The sequence below is a fragment of the Neovison vison genome, chromosome 2, assembly GCF_020171115.1.
Source record: "Neovison vison isolate M4711 chromosome 2, ASM_NN_V1, whole genome shotgun sequence".
Classification (NCBI taxonomy): Eukaryota; Metazoa; Chordata; class Mammalia; order Carnivora; family Mustelidae; genus Neogale; species Neogale vison.
In genome coordinates, this window is record NC_058092.1 from 161,885,740 (window position 1) to 161,906,515 (window position 20,776).

General features: G+C 44.3%; 1 protein-coding gene across 6 annotated transcripts in view; it reads left to right on the top strand.

The window, feature by feature from the left end:
• RYR2 (ryanodine receptor 2) overlaps positions 1-20,776 on the top strand; it is a 535,490-nt gene that overhangs the window by 475,345 nt on the left and 39,369 nt on the right. For all 6 annotated transcript variants that reach the window (XM_044239419.1, XM_044239420.1, XM_044239421.1 and 3 more), the window contains 5 exons: positions 9,019-9,123; positions 11,664-11,745; positions 14,894-16,191; positions 16,959-17,026; positions 18,699-18,846. In XM_044239419.1, the coding sequence (XP_044095354.1) occupies positions 9,019-9,123; positions 11,664-11,745; positions 14,894-16,191; positions 16,959-17,026; positions 18,699-18,846 (1,701 nt within the window). The remainder of the gene's footprint in view (positions 1-9,018; positions 9,124-11,663; positions 11,746-14,893; positions 16,192-16,958; positions 17,027-18,698; positions 18,847-20,776) is intronic.

Here is a 20,776-nt window from a genome sequence, read left to right on the forward strand (position 1 = left end):
GGAAGAGGCTTAACCCACTGAGCCACCTAGGTGCCCCTCAAGTCTTTAATACATTTTGAGTTAATTTTTGTGGATGGTGTAAACATAGGGGTCCAGTTTCATTCTTGCGTATGTGGATTATGTTGTTTTCCCAATACAGTTTATGGAAGAGACCATCCTTTCCCATTGCATGTTCTTGGGTTTTTTGGTCATAAGTTGATTGACTACAGATGTGTGTATTTCCTGATTCTCTTCTGTTCTGTTGATCTGGAGGTCTGTTCTTATGCCAGTTGTTCAATCTTGCTTTCATTACTGTAGCTTGTAGTATAGTTTGAAATCAGGGAACATGGTACCTCTGGATTTCACAGGATTGCTTTGGCTATTCAGGATCTTTTGTGGTTCCATGCAAATTTTAGGATTATTTGTTCTATTCCGTGAAAGATGCCATTGGAGTTTTGAGAGGCATTGCATTGAATCAATAGATTGCTTTGGGTCGTTTGGCCATTTCAATAACATATATTCTTTCAGTGCAGGAGTGTGGGATATCGTTGCATTTGTTTGTATCTTCTCCAGTTTCAACAGGGCCTTATAGTTATCACTGTACAAGACTTTTACCTCCTTGATTAAATCTGTCCCTGGTATTTTAATCTTTCGATGCAATTGTATGTGGGATTGCTACCCTAATTTCTCTTTTGGATAGGTTATTATTAGTTGATAACAATACAACAGATTTCTCTATATTGATTTTGTATCCTACATCTTAATTGAATTATTAGTTCTCACCATTTGTCAGTGGAGTGTGTTTTAGGATTTTCTATATACAGTATCCTGTCCTCATGTAAATAAGAATTGTTTTACTTCTTTCTTTCCAATTTGTATGTCTTTTATTTCCCTTGCCTAATGGCTCTGGCTAAGACTTCCAGTACTACATTGAATAAAAATGTGGTCCCACTTGTTTGTCTTTGCTTTTGCAAAATTCACTTTTGGAAGGAGTGGGCATCCTTGACTTATTCCTGATCTCAAGGAAGTTTCTGCTGAAAAAATTTGCCAGTAGTTTTATGGGAATTTCCTTGGATGTTTTGGCTTTAACTTTTGATATTGCAACTATAGTGTGCTTTGGTCTCTTTTGGTTGTTCTTAATGGGTTACTTCCCCCAGGCTAAGGAAGTTTTCAGCCATCCTCTCTGGAAGGAAGTTTTCTGTCACTTTCTTTTCTCCTTCTGGGGCCTTTGTGATGTCAATGTTGGTTGGCTTGGTATTATCCCTTAAGTCTCTTAAGCTGTCTTCACTTTTTTTCATTTTTTGCTGCTGTGACTGGGTGAGGTCTACTGCTCTGTCTTTAAATTCACGGATCCTCTCTTCAGCTCCATCTTGTCTGCTGCTGGATCTCCTCGCCTATTTTTTTCAGTTCAGTTGTATTTTTCAGCTCTTTGGAATTTTCTTATATTTCCTTTCTTTATTGAATTTCTCACATTTCTTATCCATTTTTACCCTGAGTTGGGGCAGCGTTTTTATGATTTCCTTTGTACTCCATATTGTTTGGTTAATATTTTTTCGCTGAGGTTTCATCTTGTTTTTTCATTTAGAACATACTCCTCTGTTTCTTCATTCTTCTTGACTTTCTGTATGGGTTTCTATGCATTAAATGAAACAGCTACCCCTCTCAGTCTGGAAGGAGTGGCCTCCTGTAGATGAACTTTACTGGTCAGGCCTGCCCTAGCTCTTGGCTGTGTCTCAAACCCTCATGATTGCCCAGGCAGTGTATTTTATTTTTAACGACTTACAGTAGCTGAAGGAGGCGGGGCCAGTCAGTGACCCAAAAGGGAAGAAGAGCTTAGCACCTACATTCAGGCTGACTGGGAAAGCTAGATCCTCAAACAGCAGCTTTTTCAAAAATGCAAATGTATACAGTCATGTGGGATGGCAAGCATTAACCCTCTTGGCCCCAGAACAAGATGATCTGGGGGTGTCCCATGGGCAGCGGTTATAAAGATCAGGGCTTCAGATGAGTGTGCGTGTTCCTTTCTGGGAGACAGCAGGAAGCTGTAGCAAGGCAAGGGGCGGAGGGGACGATGATGGCATCCCTCAGCCCGTGTTCCCTGAGAATACCTTCATGGCTCCTGGTGGTGTGCCTGACCTGAAGCTTGTCCATGTGACACAAGCTCCGGGAGTAGCAAGGAGGCCTCTTTCATGGAAAGACAAGGGGTATGTTCCTGTCTGCCCCCCATGCAGTGCCCTGGAGTTGGTAGCCTGCCGAGAACTGTTTCTCTGCTTGGTTGCAGTCCACTGGGACCCAGTGTAAGGGCCTATTTAGCCAGAGTGGCCCCACCTCGGTTGAACAGCCATTTTGTTATTTATGCAGTAAAACTTAAAGTGACCCTGTCACCCCTCCAGGGGAACTTACTTAAAAGCAAGTCTGGGAAACCAGTCCCAGGTAACAGCCCAAATACAAGGGTGGGTCAGGCCAGGGGGAGACATCCAATCAGTGGGGGCGCATACAGTCTCCTAGCTACCAAGGAGTGTGGTCCCTGCCTTTTGGGCACCAATCCTCACCAAGGTGATAGACTAGTGCAAATGTCTACTATGGGGTGAATTGTAGTTCAGTTGGCCACCCGTGTGTGGCCAGGCACAACCACATGGCCTTTGCTCTAAAAAAGTTAGTCTGTGAGGCAGGGAGGGGTCGTCGTCCTCTCTGTAAGGGGCGGCCCCGACCGGTCTGTTGGACCGTCGGTCTGATTCTTGATGCTTGGCACGAAATAAAGCTTTGCTTGACCTTCACTTTGTATCAGTCTCGCTCCTTTGACCATGCACCCATTATTGTGGGACCCAACACTGGGGACCCGACACCAGGAACCCAAGCCACCCTGCTCCCCAGAGCCAGGTGATCCAGGGGTGCGCCCTGGCAGCATTCATGCAAACCAGGGTACCCGACAGAGAAATGAGGCGCATATGAGATCTCCACTCAGACAGATGCTGGCAATCTGATATTTGGCAGAAGGAGGGTGGGAAGATAAAGCTCCCTCCAAGGTCTCAGGAGGGAGTTACAGTCCGCCTTTAGCTCAAGAATAAGAAGCCTGCCCCTCGGGCTACAACTCTGTTGATGTGCTAATAGGCCTCTTTCACAGAAAGAGGGAGCTCCTGGGTCTATGCAGCTTGCTGTGCCCTGGGGGGTGTTCATTTTTAAGAACTCTGACCTCATCCGTTATAACCCTGCGGGCCTCTCAGTTTAAGCCTCCCTGGCCACCTGAGCCAGGCGCTGTAGAGGTGTTCCCTGTCGGCAGCCACAAAAATCAGGGAAGAGTATAAGCATCTCTCGGCAAGATACCAGTTTGCAGGAGCGAGGGGGAAGGAGAGCACAAAGACTGTGCTCCCCCGTGTTCCTTCCCTGAGCGCAGCTCCACAGGCCCCTGGAAGTCTGTCACCCGGGAAGCCTGCGCCCAGCCGGAAGTGCCTACACAAACACACGGGCCTCTTCTCGGTGACACTGAGGTGTGTTTCTAGCTGCTCTCAGTGCGGTATGCTGCGAGCAGTGGTCGGCCAAGAGCTCCTGTCTGCTCCTTACAGCCGCATGGCAGCCGGGGTCCAAGTCCTCCAGATGTGGGTGGAGGGTCCCCTCTGGAGATACGGGTGCTCCCGACCACAGCAGAGGGACGGTGCGAAGGCGGCAGTCCATGGCTGGAGTGGAAACATGGTACACACCAGGGGGGAAAAAGAAGAAGAAGAAAAAATTAAAAGGACAAGAAGAAAAAAAATGGTACCCACACCCCCCCCCACACACCAAACTGGCTTTCATCAGGCCCTGGGAGAGCAGGGATGAGCGAGCCCACGGACTGGAGAATAGAGACGGTACCGCTAGTGATAGTGAGGCCGAGGAGAAATGGGAATATGGCAGCCTCCTTCCCTGGAGAGATCCCAGTTGGCCCTTGCCCCTCGGACCCATGTTTTGAAATGAGGAAATGAGTCTCTTTTACATGAAGCCAGGGTGCTTTATGAGGGCTGCTTCTGTGCTGGGCCCTGGAGAGGGTGAGTCTACTCAGAGTACTTTACGAGCTTTTCTTTCCTTAGTTTACCACAGCCCCATAGGTCTTGTGGGTGGGACTCCCACTGGTCTTAAAAGCCAAATGTTTTGAGGGTTCATTTCTCAGGTGCTGGTATTTATAGTTGGGGTGCCCAGTGTACGGTGCAAAGCCCTTTGCTCCTCAGGGAGAAACTCTGGGTTTTCAGTTTTCTTGCTGTTGTGGGGTATCATACCTGGAGTGGAGTTTATGGCAAGACTGCTCAGTCTTTCCGCTTGCTTGCATATGCTTTCTGTCTCAGTTGGAGACAAGTAGGAAGGGGTTAGTCCACCAATTGTAGATTTTTTTGTCCCAAGGAAATTGTTCTATACATTGCTATAGATTTGTTGTCTCCATGGGAGGAGGTGAGTTCAGGACCCTCCTATGTCATCATCTTGAACTGGAACCCCAACCTTTATTCTCACTTGTCCACGTAACAGAGAACATTCTATATGAGCATCCAAGGGATAAAGTAGCTTGGCTTATTATGGCTTGTTCATTTTTTTTTTTTTTTTAAGATTTTAAAAATCGGGGTGTCTGGGTGACTCAGCTATTAAGCGTCTGCCTTTGGCTCAGGTCATGATCCCAGGGTCTTGGGATCAAGCCCCACATTGGGCTTCCTGCTCGGTGGGGAGCCTGGTTCTCCCTCTCCCACTCCCCCTGCTTGTGTTCCCTTTCTTGCTTTCTCTCTCTGTCAAATAAAACTAAATAAATAAATCTTGAAAAAAAAAAGATTTTTAAAAAATTTATTTATTTGAGAAAGAGAGCAGGAGCAGGGAGGGAGAAGCAGACGCCCCACTGAGCAGGGAGCCCAATGTAGGGGAATCCCTCAGACCCTGGAATCATGACCTGAGCCAAAGGCAGACTAAACTGACTGAGCCACCCAGGCACCCCATGGCTTACACATTTTTTAACTTGTTACTCCTAGTTTATATGGCATTTTAAAAATAATTTCTGAAATATATATGTGAATAAAAATTATTTCATTTACAATTTTAGGTATATAGAAAAGTTGCAAAGAAAATGTAGAGGAAGTCTCTGTGTAAGATTCACCCAGATCCCCCTAACATTTTATGTAACTATGACACATTTACCAAAAGCAAGAAATAGAATCTTCTAATCTAAATTACAGACTTTACCAGTTTTTCCACGAATGTCCTTTTTCTGTTCCAGGAACCAGTCCAAGCCACCACATTGAATTTAATGAAATATATTTCGAAGAAGCTTGTGTTAGCACCGTATTTACTGACAGTTGTTAATTCTGACTAAAAACTCATCATTAGCTTCATTATTTTGGACTGCCTTTTAGATTACCATATTGCATATTGCTTTTGGTTCAAATTTTTGCTAACGATAGAGACTTACTTAAGAGGAAGATTCAAAACCAGTGAAATCAAGGTAATCATCTCTAGGATTCCACTGAAGTTTTAATAAGGGGGGAAGCACAAGAATTGCTTGGATGAGAGGACATCATATTGTCTGAGTACCTCGAGGAAGACGGCAAAATAATTGGTGAGAAAAGAGAAAGTTTTAGGTGTTATTGCCAGAAGTTCAGTCTGAAAGTAAGACCAACCCACTCTCTGTCCGTCAGTGAAGTTTTTACACGAGGCAGGCACTGAGGAGATGCGAGAAAAGGTGTTATTGCCAGAAGTTCAGTCTGAAAGTAAGACCAACCCACTCTCTGTCCGTCAGTGAAGTTTTTACACGAGGCAGGCACTGAGGAGATGCGAGAAATAAGAAGGTTCCACAGTGGGTGAGGTGCGTGCCCGATTTGGGTTCGTTATCACTTCCTAGAAGTACACGGCCTACGGTTGAGCAGGTCCTAGAAAGTAGTGTAAATTCTGGATGTTTCCACTTTAGAAGGAAAACCGGGTCCGTTGGTCTCACGTCTGCCACTTTGTCACATCAGGTTGCAAAAATAACTCTTGGTCACCTAGAGTTTACAGAAGACCTGAGTCCCTTGCCATATAATATTTTAACTTTTGTTTAAAATACTGAATACCCCATGAAGAAATTTTTTCCTGACTTGAGGAAAAGTCAAGATTATTTTCTTTGAAATGGCATTTAGTTTTATTTTATTTTTGCATATTTGTTTATTGAAGTAATCTCTACATGCAAGGTGGGGCTCGAACTCACGATGCGGAGATCGAGAGTTGTGTGCTCCTCTGACTGAGCCAGCCCCGCGCCCCTGAAATGGCCTTTTAGTGTTCCCGTAGTGGCCTCTGGCACTTGGCACCCTCACAGGTTTTTGTAACGTGGAGCACCGAGCAGATGCTTGACTTGAGCCCCAGGGAAATCCTAAAGCTCCACTACTTCGAAACCGGAGTTGTAGGAGACGGCCAGGCCAGAAGTACAGTCGAGTCCCCCTAGCCTGGTGCCTTGAATGGCCCAAATGTATCAAGCTGCAGGTTAAAATAACCTGACCTCTCCTCACGACTTTCTCTCACACTTGTTCTGTGGGCAGCTGTTGTGGTGGTGGTGGTGGTGGTTTTTTTAAGCTTTATGGTTTTAGATTTTGCATTGAGGTCTATAATCCTTTTTTTTTTTTTTTAAGTTTTTATTTATTTATTTGACAGAGAGAGAGACAGTGAGAGAGGGAACACAAGCAGGGGGAGTGGGAGAGGGAGAAGCAGGCTTCCTGCTGAGCAGGGAGCCTGATGTGGGGCTGGATCCCAGGACCCTGGAATCACGACCTGAGCCAAAGGCAGATGCTTAACAACTGAGCCACCCAGAGGCCCTCTGTGGGCCTTTTCTTTTTTCTTTTCTTTCCTTCCTTCCTTCCTTTAAGATTTTATTTATTTATTTGATAGAGAGAGAGATCTTAAGTAGGCAGAGAGGTATGCACAGAGAGAGGGGGAAACAGGTTCCCTGCTGAGCAGAGAGCCTGATGCGGGACTCGATCTCAGGGCCCTGAGACCATGACCTGAGCTGAAGGCAGAGGCTTAACCCACTGAGCCACCCAGGCGCCCCTTGTGGGCCATGTCTTGACCACTCTTTGAACGGGTCTTGTGCACTGGCCACTCTCAGATAAATCCATTCCTCAGACACTTTGTCATGGGAAGAGCCCCACTTGGTCCTAGCACAAGGGTACACTAAACTCTTACGTGAAATCTCCCCTCACCTTGGGGCTGGAAATGCCTCTGACATGAGGGTGGGCAGCCTGGTGTATGATCCGTGCTTCTCTTCTGTCCACCCACAGGATCCTTTACTTCCTCCTCCTTACCTCCCTTCCCCTCAGCCCCTGGTATCCTTAGGGGTGGACTGGACCAGTGCAAGGAAGACGCGTTGGGGATGGGAGTGGGGGTTGATGGTGGAGAAGGTCTCCTTCCTCCCAGGGCACGTGTAATTCAGGACTTCACAGCGGAGCTGGGTCTGTGGCATATTGCATTCTTTCTCTGATGAGTGGCCTTGGCCCACCCATGCCTCTTCTCCCACCCAGACCCTGTGCATCCTGTGGCCTCTGTCCATCCACCTTGGAATCACATCACCCTTTCAGACAGTGTCATTGGGCAAGATTCCATAGTCTTGCAGGAGCCTGTATGAGAAACACGTATCTTTTTGGTTATTCGGTGCCTTTCATACTTTCTAATACCCAGCTTCAGGAGACAGATGCCAAGCACTCTGGATGGCTCTCTCGAAGGCTCCTTTGCTCACTTGCTATAAAGGTTTCAGTGTCTCCCCTCTTCTGTCACAGCAGGAGTGGAAGGTGGAGATGCTGAGCACATGGGGAGCTCTCCAAAGTCTCACTTTTCACTTTCATCTTCTTTATATCCTTGGGGTGGAAAGAGCTATTTGGTCTCCCCCTTTGCACATACTGAGTCTGGCACCTTGCTTTTGAAGCAGGGAGGTACTTACTGTCTTTTACCGTCAGCTTTAGGACAAAAGAGAAGCCGAACACAGGACAAAGTTCCAATTCAACATCTTCTCAGTATCTTCAATGTGGTTATCTCTTCCGGTCACTTGTTCCTAGAGTAAACGTGTTTTAATGTTCTCTCAAATTTATACTCCTTAAGAGTCATTTGTTGAAAGGAACAAGTGAATTGGAAGTTAAGAACTGTGTTGTATGTATATTTTTTTCTTTTTTTTTTTAAAGATTTTTTATTTATTTATTTGAGAGAGAGAGACAGTGAGAGAGAGCATGAGCGAGGAGAAGGTCAGAGAGCAAAGCAGACTCCCCATGGAGCTGGGAGCCTGATGTGGGACTCGATCCCGGGACTCCAGGATCACGCCCTGAGCCGAAGGCAGTCGTCCAACCAACTGCGCCACCCAGGCGTCCCTATTTTTTTCTTTTTTAATAAAATCCCTGTCATTTATTTCCCTGATTTATTTTCCTGATCGATGTAGATAGGTATGCAAAATTTAGTGACTATAGTATTTTTCCTTGGAAAATAAAAATAGAAATGGTCTGCCTTCAAGCACTCTGCCTGCTACAATGTGCCCTCTCCAGTGTAACCTAAAGATCACTTCTGAAGTGTGAGCCAAGAGAGCGAAGTTAGGTTCCAATTGCCCTAGATTCTGGGTTCGTGAAGTTAATCACGAAGTAATAATCTTTTAAAATTCAGTGGTTGTAAGATTGGTAAAACAGCTGTACACTTAAGAAATCATTGAAGAGGACTTTTCCCTTGATATGAATGCTTTGTCCAGGTTACTATTTAGCGATAAGAAGTAATTGCTTCTTATCATAAGCTTCATCTCAGATCCTACAGCAGAGAGTAACGACCAATTGATGTGCCTTAATAACCAAAACTGTATCCAACCCTCTTCCTCTAAATAAAAGAAGCGAAAAAACAAACAGATATAAAGTAATCCACCGTCCTTTTTTTGTTATTAAGCATACAGAAAGAACATGAAAATCCTTGAGAAACTGTCTTTAGAATTTGTTACATGTGAACGCTAAGTTGATTTTGTCCCTGCTCATTAGTGGACAGCTTATTTTGGCCATTAAGTCATTGAGAATGATTGCTATCCATCTGTTTCTGGTCCAGGGTCCTTGCACGGGGAATCAGCAGAGCTTGGCCCACAGCAGGCTGTGGGATGCGGTTGTGGGCTTTCTTCACGTATTTGCGCACATGCAGATGAAGCTGTCTCAGGTAAATCCTCCATCCTAAATGACAAAGACTGTAATCACTGGCAAATTCAACATGCTTACCTTTGTTTGAATATCTTTCTTGAATCACTTCTTTATACATCTTTTACTCTCTACATATTTCTTAAAGATTTTATTTATTTTAGAGAGAATGGTGTGGCAGGAGTGGGAGCAGAGGGAGAGGGAGAGATTCGCCAGCAGACTCCATGCTGAGTGCATGAGCCCAACATGGGGCTCAATCTCATGACCCTGAGATCACGACCTCAGCCGTAATCAAGATTCAGATGCTTAACCAACTGAGCCACCCAAGCACCCCTCTGTTACTCTATATTTTAAAAAGTTTTTAATTCAAGTATTTTATGCAAACTAAGAATAGGTGGGAGCCATTATTCAAATTGGAGAAAAAAAGATACTAAGAAGTTGAATTTAATAGAGAAATAACACAGTGTAGTCCCCAAACATTGTACATTTTACAGTCCTTCACAGACCCATACACCTCTTAGTGATTATTGACTAGAATTTTCCTCCTCCATCCAAGTGACTGAAAAAGGATTTGTAACCTGCAAATCCCTTTTTAAAGAGAAACAGTCTTCTTACTGAGTCATAAATGAGCAGCTGTTCTCAGTAGACGAGATACTTATCAACAGGACATTTAATATTGCAGAAGTCAGAGAAAAACTTCGTAAGGATAAGCACATAAAGAACAGATTTACAGAAAAGAGTAAATAAGTCTCTTGGATGTGGTGAACTTTGATGACGGGTCCTGAGATCTGACTACCGGTCAGGGTCTGGGTGTTTGCCCGGTGTCAGGTAGAGGAAAGACGGCAGGATTTAAGGCCAGACCATTGGCAGTCCTGCCCAGTGTTTTCATTCACATGTCCCTACAGTATGCCTGCACCAGCTCCCTTTCCTCCCGTGAAGTAGGGACAATTGCACACAACGCCCCCAACCCCCAACCTGTGGCTACAAGCAGGAGCCTGTTGTTAAAGCCAGGCCTTGGTGAAAGTGGTGAGGACAGGTTTTCATCAGTAATAACTATCACAGTAGGGAAATGTACAGAGGTGAGTGGGTGTTTTAAAGGGAGAATGAGGCACCAGGCATGGGGGGTGGGGGCAGTAGAGGTAGGAAGGGAGAGATCACAAAGGGTTGGTCAGTGTAGATACGATTAGGCCAGCTGTGTCCACAGGCTGGCAATTACTAAAGTTCTGCTCCTACCCTCATACAGAGACGGGAGAGGAGACCGGTCCCCCAGTGTCAGCAGGCACACACAGGACAATTTTTTGTTTGTTTTTTTAGCAGCCTTGAGTTTCCCCAGGCAGTCCCTCTAAGGTGGGCTAAGGTCACCCTAGGGGATGCAGCCTTAAGCTGGTACAAACACTATTAGTATTTTGTTCAAGTCTTTGAGCCCCAGATTACACCCTGGTTGAAAAGAGGACTCAGAAGAGCCTGGCTTGAGTTTTGTCAACATCTAATTATTGGTGACTTCTACCAAATAAGGAAATAACATGATTCTTTCATCTAATCACAAGTGGCATTTTAGTGAATAAAGGAAACCAACATGAACCAAATTGATACACTTTCAAGGGAGTTCTCATTCTAGTATAGTTCCATCATTTTATTAACATGTGATGCTACCTAGTAGTCGTTCAGTTTGTAGACCTAGCCAAGGGAACACTATTTAGAAAGTCTCATTTTTCCAGCCTCATATTTAGCAAAACCTAAATGAATAAAATGACTGCCTTGTATAATTATTTAAAAAGAAAGAAAGCATAGTTTCAAATTAAAATTTGGTGAGTCATAATGTCATAATGTTGATGTAAGTACATTCTGTGTTTCAAGATGTGGAATCTAAGCAGTTGAGGTTCAGACACAACGTATCTTTGTAAAAGAATTTTTTTCGTGGCAAAAAAATCAAAAGCAAACAGAAACAAACAAAAAACCCAGAAAATCTTAACCAGAGAAATATCAGGGTGTTGAATAAAATTGGTAAATAAGATAGATTATACATTGTTTGTATAGGTGTTACTTGGTTATATTTTGGTTAGATTGATGTAAATTTACATCATATCACTGTTTCGCCCATTTTTCCTGAATAAGTTAATTCTTACAAAACACATAGCATTTTTGTGTAATAAGTTAGGAAGAGGGAAAAACAAATTCAGTCTTCAAGTAAAAGAAAGACGTCCGATGTGTGGAGGCACCTGAGTCTTGCATGCTGTTGGAGAATCTGCTGCTGCTTTCATCCTTCTGTTAGACTTATTCATTGTCCTCACACATACTTAAATGAGATACAATCAGTAGTAAATACTAATTCTGAAGTATACCTCTTTGCAATAAGCTACATACTTACACTTGGCCTTTCTTTTATTTTATGATCCCGAAAAGTGTTTACGATGGGTGAAGCAGTACTCTTTGTGAGAATAAGTATGCCCTTCCTGCTACATAATTTTCTCATATTATCTCAAATGCAGAGATATGCTATGATTTTATATATATGATGCATTATATGTTCTATGTTAATATAACCTGTGTTAATGTTTTCAGGATTCCAGTCAAATTGAGCTCTTAAAAGAATTAATGGATCTTCAGAAGGATATGGTGGTCATGTTGCTGTCCATGTTAGAAGGTAATCTCGATTTATATTTTCAAGTACCCATTATTCTTTTATTTCAAGGATCAATAGGTGCTTGCTTGTGAAGTCTGCCTGCCACAGAGAATAAAATATCAACACTGAGATATGACAGATAACTGTGGATTTATCACCGGCTTTATTACTGTTTTCTCCAAGTTATCTTTTTAAAAAGAGATATCTTGCTTATCTCAGTTTATGTAGCAGTGGGATGAAACCAGTCGTAATGTTTAGGGACACTTCTTCTAAAGAATACACTCTCCAGACATAGTACATAACGATTTTATTCACTTGTTAGTCTGTGATCAGTGACTAAGTGATCAGTGACTGTGATCAGGACTACGGGCATTTGAATAACTCCAACTGTGTAAACCACTGCATTGAGCTGGCTGCACTGTGACTCTCGGGGGGGTTATTCACATCCTGCAGGAGGAGGAGGACAGAGGCCATCGGCCCACACAGCAGCCGCTGGTGGCAGTCTCGTGCTCCCACCATGTCCTCCCTCAGCACTCATCTCTGTCTTTTCTCTTTCCAACTTGTCTTTCTCTGCTACTGCATTTCTCTTCTATATCACGCAGTAATAAGCATGGTGGTCAAGAGCTGGGGTTCAAATCCCCAGTTCCCTACTTCCTAGCGACTAGTGAACCCTTGCACTAGTTCCTTCTCCACTCCCTCCCCTGTGAAATGGAGGTGATGACAGAGGGAATGTGAGAAGTCCGTGATATCACGGGAATAGGACCAAAGCCATTAAAAAACCATCTGTTTTTTTTTTTTCTCCCAATTTATTTATTTTCAGAAAAACAGTATTCATTATTTTTTCACCACACCCAGTGCTCCATGCAAGCCGTGCCCTCTATAATACCCACCACCTGGTACCCCAACCTCCCACCCCCCCGCCACTTCAAACCCCTCAGACTGTTTTTCAGAGTCCATAGTCTCTCATGGTTCATCTCCCCTTCCAATTTACCCAAATTCCCTACTCCTCTCTAACGCCCCTTGTCCTCCATGCTATTGGTTATGCTCCACAAATGAGTGAAACCATATGATAATTGACTCTCTCTGCTTGACTGATTTCACTCAGCATAATCTCTTCCAGTCCCGTCCATGTTGCTACAAAAGTTGGATATTCGTCCTTTCTGATGGAGGCATAATACTCCATAGTGTCTATGGACCACATCTTCCTTATCCATTCATCCGTTGAAGGGCATCTTGGTTCTTTCCATAGGTTGGCGACTGTGGCCATTGCTGCTATAAACATTGGGGTACAGATGGCCCTTCTTTTCACGACATCTGTATCTTTGGGGTAAATACCCAGGAGTGCAATTGCAGGGTCGTAGGGAAGCTCTATTTTTAATTTCTTGAGGAATCTCCACACTGTTCTCCAAAAAGGCTGCACCAACTTGCATTCCCACCAACAGTGTAAGAGAGTTCCCCTTTCTCCACATCCTCTCCAACACATGTTGTTTCCTGTTTTGTTAATTTTGGCCATTCTAACTGGTGTAAGGTGATATCTCAATGTGGTTTTAATTTGAATCTCCCTGAGGGCTAATGATGATGAGCATTTTTTCATGTGTCTGATAGCCATTTGTATTTCTTGATTGGAGAAGTGTCTGTTCATATCTTCTGCCCATTTAAAAAACCATTTGTTTTTGTTGCCTATCCTTCTTTCTTGAATCCCTCCTTATTTTTCTCTGGTTCTTAGTCTCTTGTGCTTTGCATAACTGCAGGAGGCATGCGGTATGCTAGAACTTCAAAGACGCAGAAACCTTAGGTGGCAGTCATTATAGAGCCTCTGAGTGCAGAACGCTTTACCATGACGTCACATCAAATTTTAGTCTGGACGACAGTAATGAAAAGCAGAATAACAGTAAAAGCAGCAGTGATTGCTCCCGTGACAACGTAAATTCACCCACTATCACGTATCAGCTCATCTAATCCTCATGCCAGGGTCACAAGTTTGATAGTATCATTATCGTTATTTAGCACATGAGGAAACTGAGGCACCGGCATCTGCCCAGTTGCTCAGCCAGTAGATGGTGGAGCTTGGGTTCAAACCCAACAGTGCGGCTCCCAAGCCCACGCTCATAACCACGGTGTTTACTGCGGCATGAGGGGACGCCAGCAGACCTCACCACGTGTCTTTGTTCTGTTTCTGTCTTGATGTTACACTGCACATTCTGTTCGAGGAATAAGAGCGTTCTGTGACTCTATAATTTAGGATACTATCTAATTTTCTCAAGCTTATCAGTGATCTCCCATTTTCTGACAATAAATATTCTGGACCATGAAGAAACGTAGGGAGAGGGCTTTACATTGTAAACCAGAAAGAGCATATAATTTGCTTTCAGAGGATCTGTTTGAAGTCCTGGCACTCACCCCCACTAATCCTGTCGCAACAGGCACATTGATTTAGCCTTGCTAAACTTCACTTTTCTCAATAGTAAAATCAGAATTAATGAAAAAGTACTTGCTTTATGGACCTATGAACATTAAATAGGGTATTGTCTTCAAGTAGTGATTTTTCAATCTTTTTTTTTAAGATTTTATTTATTTTTTTGACAGAGAGAGGCAGTGAGAGAGGGAACACAAGCAGGGGGAGTGGGAGAGGGAGAAGCAGGCTTCCCGCTGAGCAGAGAGCCCAGTGTGGGCTTTGATCCAGGGACCCTGGGATTATGACCTGAGCCAAGGCAGAGGCTTAACCCACTGAGCCCCCATGCACTCCCTCAGTGATTTTTCAATCTTCAAAAGCTGTCCAGATGCTCATCTTTATTATTAACATGAAACTGAACTTCAGTTTCTAGCTTTAGGATATAAATGTTTTCCCCATTTTCTCTATTCAAGAACATGTTGCTTTCTTGATCGATTGAAGGGGAAAAAAAAACAGCTTTTGTTCAAATATTGCTGTATTCCTGTTAGTCTAACCACTTTGCAAATACGGTTTTGCATATGTTTATGTAATCCCTCCTTTAAACTAGAGTTTGCAAATCACTATCCCTCTTTTCCTGAGACTTCATGCAGTGGAAGATAAACAAGGAGCCATCCTTGATTCAGATGACATGTAAGATTTATATTGTCCTTTTATTTCTGTAGACAGTGATTTTATCAAAAATGTTGCCTTTGAACACATGCAATTCTTGCCCACCAGGAAATGTTGTCAATGGAACCATCGGCAAGCAGATGGTCGACATGCTCGTGGAATCTTCCAACAACGTGGAGATGATTCTCAAGTTTTTTGACATGTTCTTAAAACTAAAGGATTTGACATCTTCTGACACATTTAAGGAATATGATCCCGACGGCAAGGGAGTCATTTCCAAGAGGGACTTCCATAAAGCGATGGAGAGCCATAAGCACTACACACAGTCCGAAACTGAGTTTCTTTTGTCCTGCGCGGAGACCGACGAAAACGAGACCCTCGACTACGAAGAGTTCGTCAAACGGTTCCACGAGCCTGCGAAGGACATCGGCTTCAACGTGGCCGTTCTCCTGACCAACCTGTCTGAACACATGCCCAACGACACCCGGCTGCAGACCTTCCTGGAGCTGGCCGAGAGCGTGCTGAACTACTTCCAGCCCTTCCTGGGCCGCATCGAGATCATGGGGAGCGCCAAGCGCATCGAGCGGGTCTACTTCGAAATCAGCGAGTCCAGCCGCACGCAGTGGGAGAAGCCCCAGGTCAAGGAGTCCAAACGGCAGTTCATATTCGATGTGGTCAACGAAGGGGGAGAGAAGGAGAAGATGGAGCTCTTCGTCAACTTCTGCGAGGACACCATCTTCGAGATGCAGCTGGCGGCGCAGATCTCAGAGTCGGATCTGAATGAGAGGTCGGCGAACAAGGACGAGAGTGAGAAGGAGAAGCCGGATGAGCAGGGGCCCAGGATGGGCTTCTTTTCCATCCTGACGGTCACGTCGGCCCTGCTGGCTCTCAGGCACAATGTCTTGACTCTCATGCGAATGCTCAGCCTGAAGAGCCTGAAGAAACAGATGAAGAAGGTGAAGAAGATGACCGTGAAGGACATGGTCACAGCCGCCTTTTCGTCCTACTGGAGCGTCTTCATGAGCCTCCTGCACTTCGTGGCCAGCGTTTCCAGAGGCTTCTTCCGCATCGTGTGCAGCCTCCTGCTGGGGGGCAGCCTGGTAGAAGGAGCGAAGAAGATCAGGGTGGCGGAGCTCTTAGCTAACATGCCGGACCCCACCCAGGATGAGGTGAGGGGGGACGGCGAGGAGGGGGACAGGAAGCCCATGGAGGCCGCCCTGCCCTCAGAAGACCTCACAGACCTGAAGGAACTGACGGAGGAAAGCGACCTCCTTTCGGACATATTCGGCTTGGATCTGAAGAGAGAAGGAGGACAGTACAAACTCATTCCTCATAACCCGAACGCTGGCCTCAGTGACCTCATGAGCAACCCGGTCCCCATCCCCGACGTGCAAGAAAAATTCCAGGTAATGGGCTCTAAGTCACCGTAGCCCTCTGGCTGTCAGTTGGGTGTGAAAAACGAACCCTACACCCATTCTCCAGCTGGCGCCAGAGCCTCTTACATGTGTGCCTTGACCTTCCAAAGGGAAGCGCTTGGCAACGCTGGCCTTGTTGAGTCTTTACAAATTACTGAAGTATCTTAAACTGTTGAGGTGTAAGCTCAAGTTCCCACCCTGACGACAGCCGTCAGCAGAGGGATCATCCCATCCACACGTATCTTATGAGTCCTTAACATGTGCCTAATGCCCCTGGGTGTCACAGTGCATCCAAGGAAACAGAAGATGTGACCATGGCTTTCAGAGCGCCTTAGAGAGTTTGTTAGAAAGATATCGCTGACACTCAGGAAAAAACTGGGAAACCAGTAAGTGTGCAACAGCATAGACAGACTGTAGGGTCACAAACGTTGAGAAAGCAGAGACATCACTCTGGTTGGGAGTAGTTCGGTAAAACTTAACGGGTGAGGAACGTTTGAGTAGGGGATGAGGTGGGGAAGGTACTTCTGACGGACAAAAAGAAAGCGAGGGGGAGCCCAGCAGGTCTGTCCTCACTGCTGGCGGGGAGGGCCGAGTGCGGAGGAAGCTGACGATTCAGACGAGCAGAGTGAAGGGCTTGTGTGGGAAGCGGGTCTCTTCTGTGGGTTATGATATGGCTCGTGGCCACAGGGTTCTCTCAACTCCTGCAGAGGTGACGTGTGATCCTGATTTTCTTTCTTCTCCCCCTTGGCTCATTCAAGGAACAGAAGGTGAAAGAGGAAGAAAAGGAGGAAAAAGAAGAAAACAAATCTGAACCCGAAAAGGCCGAGTATGTGTTGTTTCTGTATACTTCCCTTTGTTTCAGTCAGTCTCTGTTGCTCGCTCTCCCTCCCCTCTGAGGCCATGCTGGTCAGTCTCGTGCTACACAACAAAATCCGCCATCCCAGAGGAGAGGCTCTGTGGCCAGGGGGTGGGGGAGAACCCCTCGGCTGCCACACCATCTCTTCCTCCTTGTTTCATGAGGATTCTGTTTGTGGACGACTCCGGGGATTCCGTGTAATGCTGTCCACAGGCACCGACTGCTTGCCTAAAACCATGCAGACGCTCCTGTCCTTTATAAGCCGGGGAGGAGACAAATGTTCTGAACTCTGTTGCATGCAGTTCTTGCAGTGACGTCCCTCAGAGCATGGCCCCAGAGCCACAAGCATAAAAATGGCCTGGTGAATTTGTTAAAACAAAGATCCATCCCTGGACCTCACTCCAAAGATTCCCAATACGGCAGGTCTTGTGCACGACCCAGAAATCTTCAGTCTCCCCTCCCACATTCCTGGTGCTACAGAGCAATAAAAATGGATCACTTTCTCATAACCCTGGCTTTCTGTTAACCATTGAAACCTACCTACATCTTTCCCTCAGTTCAGATTGTTTCATGTGCATACTTTTACAAATCAGCGAAACCAAATTTGAAGCGCCCATAAGAGCTACTGTACTCTCATAGCACTTGTTTTTTTCCCTTCATTGTTATTTTCTTTGGCTATTCTTTATAGTCAGCCCTATTTATAGATCCTTCTTGGTTGTAAAAATGGCCACGTTAATGACTGTTTTAGTGAAATGAAACAGCATGACAGTCATTTCAGGGATAAATCTTCCATGTTAAAAAGGATGTTATATAGACCTAATACAGGGTAAGTATGAGTTATGTATATGCGACTACCCATAAAAATACCTTCATGAAGGACTGTGATATTTTGCACCCGGAAGGGGTGTAGGTGTCAAATTTCAGTGCTTCTAACTCTATGATTGTCTGCAAAATGAATATCTTGACATGCTTTATACATGTGAACAGCCAAATGCATATGCCTCTGATTTTAAGTCCTAACGGCTGGTCAGTGTTAAAACATTAAAATCATAATTTAAAAAGAAGGTTATTTGAAAGTCATAGCAAAAAAAAAAAAGTCATTGATACTCTTTTTTTACCTAAATGCTTTTATTGTACAGCTGGAAGGTTATGCACTACATATGGCTATAAAGACACTTCAAGCCTATAAAATGTCCTTTAGATTTGAACTTCACAGGATTGTCCATCTACGGGGGATGGGCAAAGGCAGGAAATCCTAGCCCTCATTCTAAAATTCTGAATATAATAGTGGACTAGAAGAGGAACCGGTTTTCAACAGTGATACTTTTTTTTTTTTAAAAGATTATTTATTTATTTATTTGACAGAGAGAGATCACCAGTAGGCAGAGAAGTAGGCAGAGAGAGAGAGAGGGAGAGAGGAAAGCAGGCTCGCCGCCCAGCGGAGAGCCCGACATGGGACTCGATCCCAGGACCCTGGGATCATGACCTGAGCCGAAGGCAGCGGCTTAACCCACTGAGCCACCCAGGCGCCCCTCAACAGTGATACTTTGATTTAAATACTTATTCATTTGTATAATTTGGCACAAACTTGTTACCTCTTTAGTTTCTGGTTGGCTTATATTTCATTCATTTGTGTTTGTAGGGGAGAAGATGGAGAAAAAGAAGAAAAAAACAAAGAAGAGAAGGGTAAACAGAAGTTGAGGCAGCTCCACACACACAGATATGGAGATCCAGAAGTTCCTGAGTCAGCATTCTGGAAGAAAATCATAGCATATCAACAGAAACTTCTAGTAAGATGTTTTAGAGTGAATATTGTTATTGGTAGGTTGTGAGACCGTAATAATTCAGGCACAGCAAATATTCATTGATCTTTCCTTGGGTGGCAATCAGGGGACCCAGTAAGTCCTACAAGTATGTTTTATTTGCTCACCTGAGTGTGTTCATATTTTATAATAAATGCATACGGTCTGCTGCTCCGTCACCAAACCATAAGCTGCACACATGTCCACAATACCTGAGACCGTCTGATATAGTGATGGCCAGCAGAGGGCAACCAACGTCTTCCCACAAAGACTTTAGGGCAGATTAATAAATATACTCTGTGGGCCATTATGTGAGGGTCTGCGGTGCATGAAAGCGAAACACGACTGTAAGGGTACAAGTAGATTCATATTGCTATTCCAGAACTGGGTTCATCAGTTTTTCCTAGAGCATCACCTTTTTATTAAAAGCCCAGTTACAAAAACATTATAGTAGTGAGCCAGCTTCCTCCTGATAATAAGAAGGCCTATTCAGAGTTACTCTTTAAATAGAAATGAGGAAAGAAGGGAATGAAAAAAGAGAGGACATTTATGTAGTGTCCTATATATTTTGCAGAAATGCTCCCCAAATAAAATGCATATTCATATTTGAAAACCCAAGAAAGGAGGTATAGTTCTCTGTTCATATTCATACAAGATGGAATTCATAAAAATTTTCGCTGAAAGGCCTTTTAATATAATAATATATACAGTTTTTTAATATAATTATATATACAATTTTTTAATGCAGGAAAATGTTGGGAGATGAATGTGCAGAATAAACCTAGAGGAGGGGCTACCCAACAATGTCCGACCTAGAAACCAAGGCCAACATTCTTCGCAATAACACCATTTGAAAGTCAAAATCATATTTAATGTTTTACAGTCTTTGCAAAATCAAAAAGGGACAGGAACACAGTATATTCTAGCCCTTCACATATAAGGAAGTGGATTGTCCTCAGTAATTATATATTCTACCTCCTTTTATGTAAATAAATATTATACATTCTTACATCATTTATGCAAGCATATTTTAATGAATAGTTTCAACTATATCTTCTTAAATTATTTTGTATTTTCCCTATATCAATTAGTACAAAGTATCCCAAATGTAAACATTTTGTAGATACCTCTGGATAATCACAGATTTTCAGTGTTGTGATAGTTGCCATGGTGACAGGGGCAGCATAGATGGTAGGGCAGGAGGTTGAAAGGGCTCACTGACAACCCTCCACAGCCCCAGTGGGTTCCTGAAGACTGCATTTAACCACAGGCACGCAGAGCCAGTCAGTGAGGTCTTCTTATGTCATCTGCCTCCGGGTCACGTGTTCTCTGTTTTCCTGCTTCTCTTTCCAATATGACTTTCTCTCCCCACCATTTTGCCTACCCAAGACTAATCACAGCCACATCAGGCCACCCAAGGCCCCGTCCTTCAGGTCTTTGTGACCTGCCAGCTCAGATAACCAAGGCTTCAGCCTCTGACCCAGTTCCAGCCTTCTGCAAGGAGAACCAATGTGACTAGTCTGTGGTGGGCTGCCTTAGTCTGTAAGCCATGGCAGTAAAGGTAGGGTCCTGGGTGGGAGATGCCACCAGCCAAATGGGGTGTGTACATGGAGACTGATAATGGGGTACATTGTCATCTTGATAGGACCTGTCATGTGAAAGCCCCTGGCATATCCTCTTGGATGCCTCATTGACATCTCCCACTTCATAGTAAAACAGAGACTTGGTATCTCCCCATCGCCTTTTTCCTTAAACCTACTTCTCCTCTGGGTGTTTTTTCCAGTCGCTAAATGGCACCAACCATGTAATGAGTTGCTCTGACCCCAAATCCAGAAGTTACTATATCTGAGTCCTCTCTTTCTTGCCTCCCTCAAATCCAATCCAGCGGGAATTCTTCCCAGTTCTGTCTTCCAGGTAT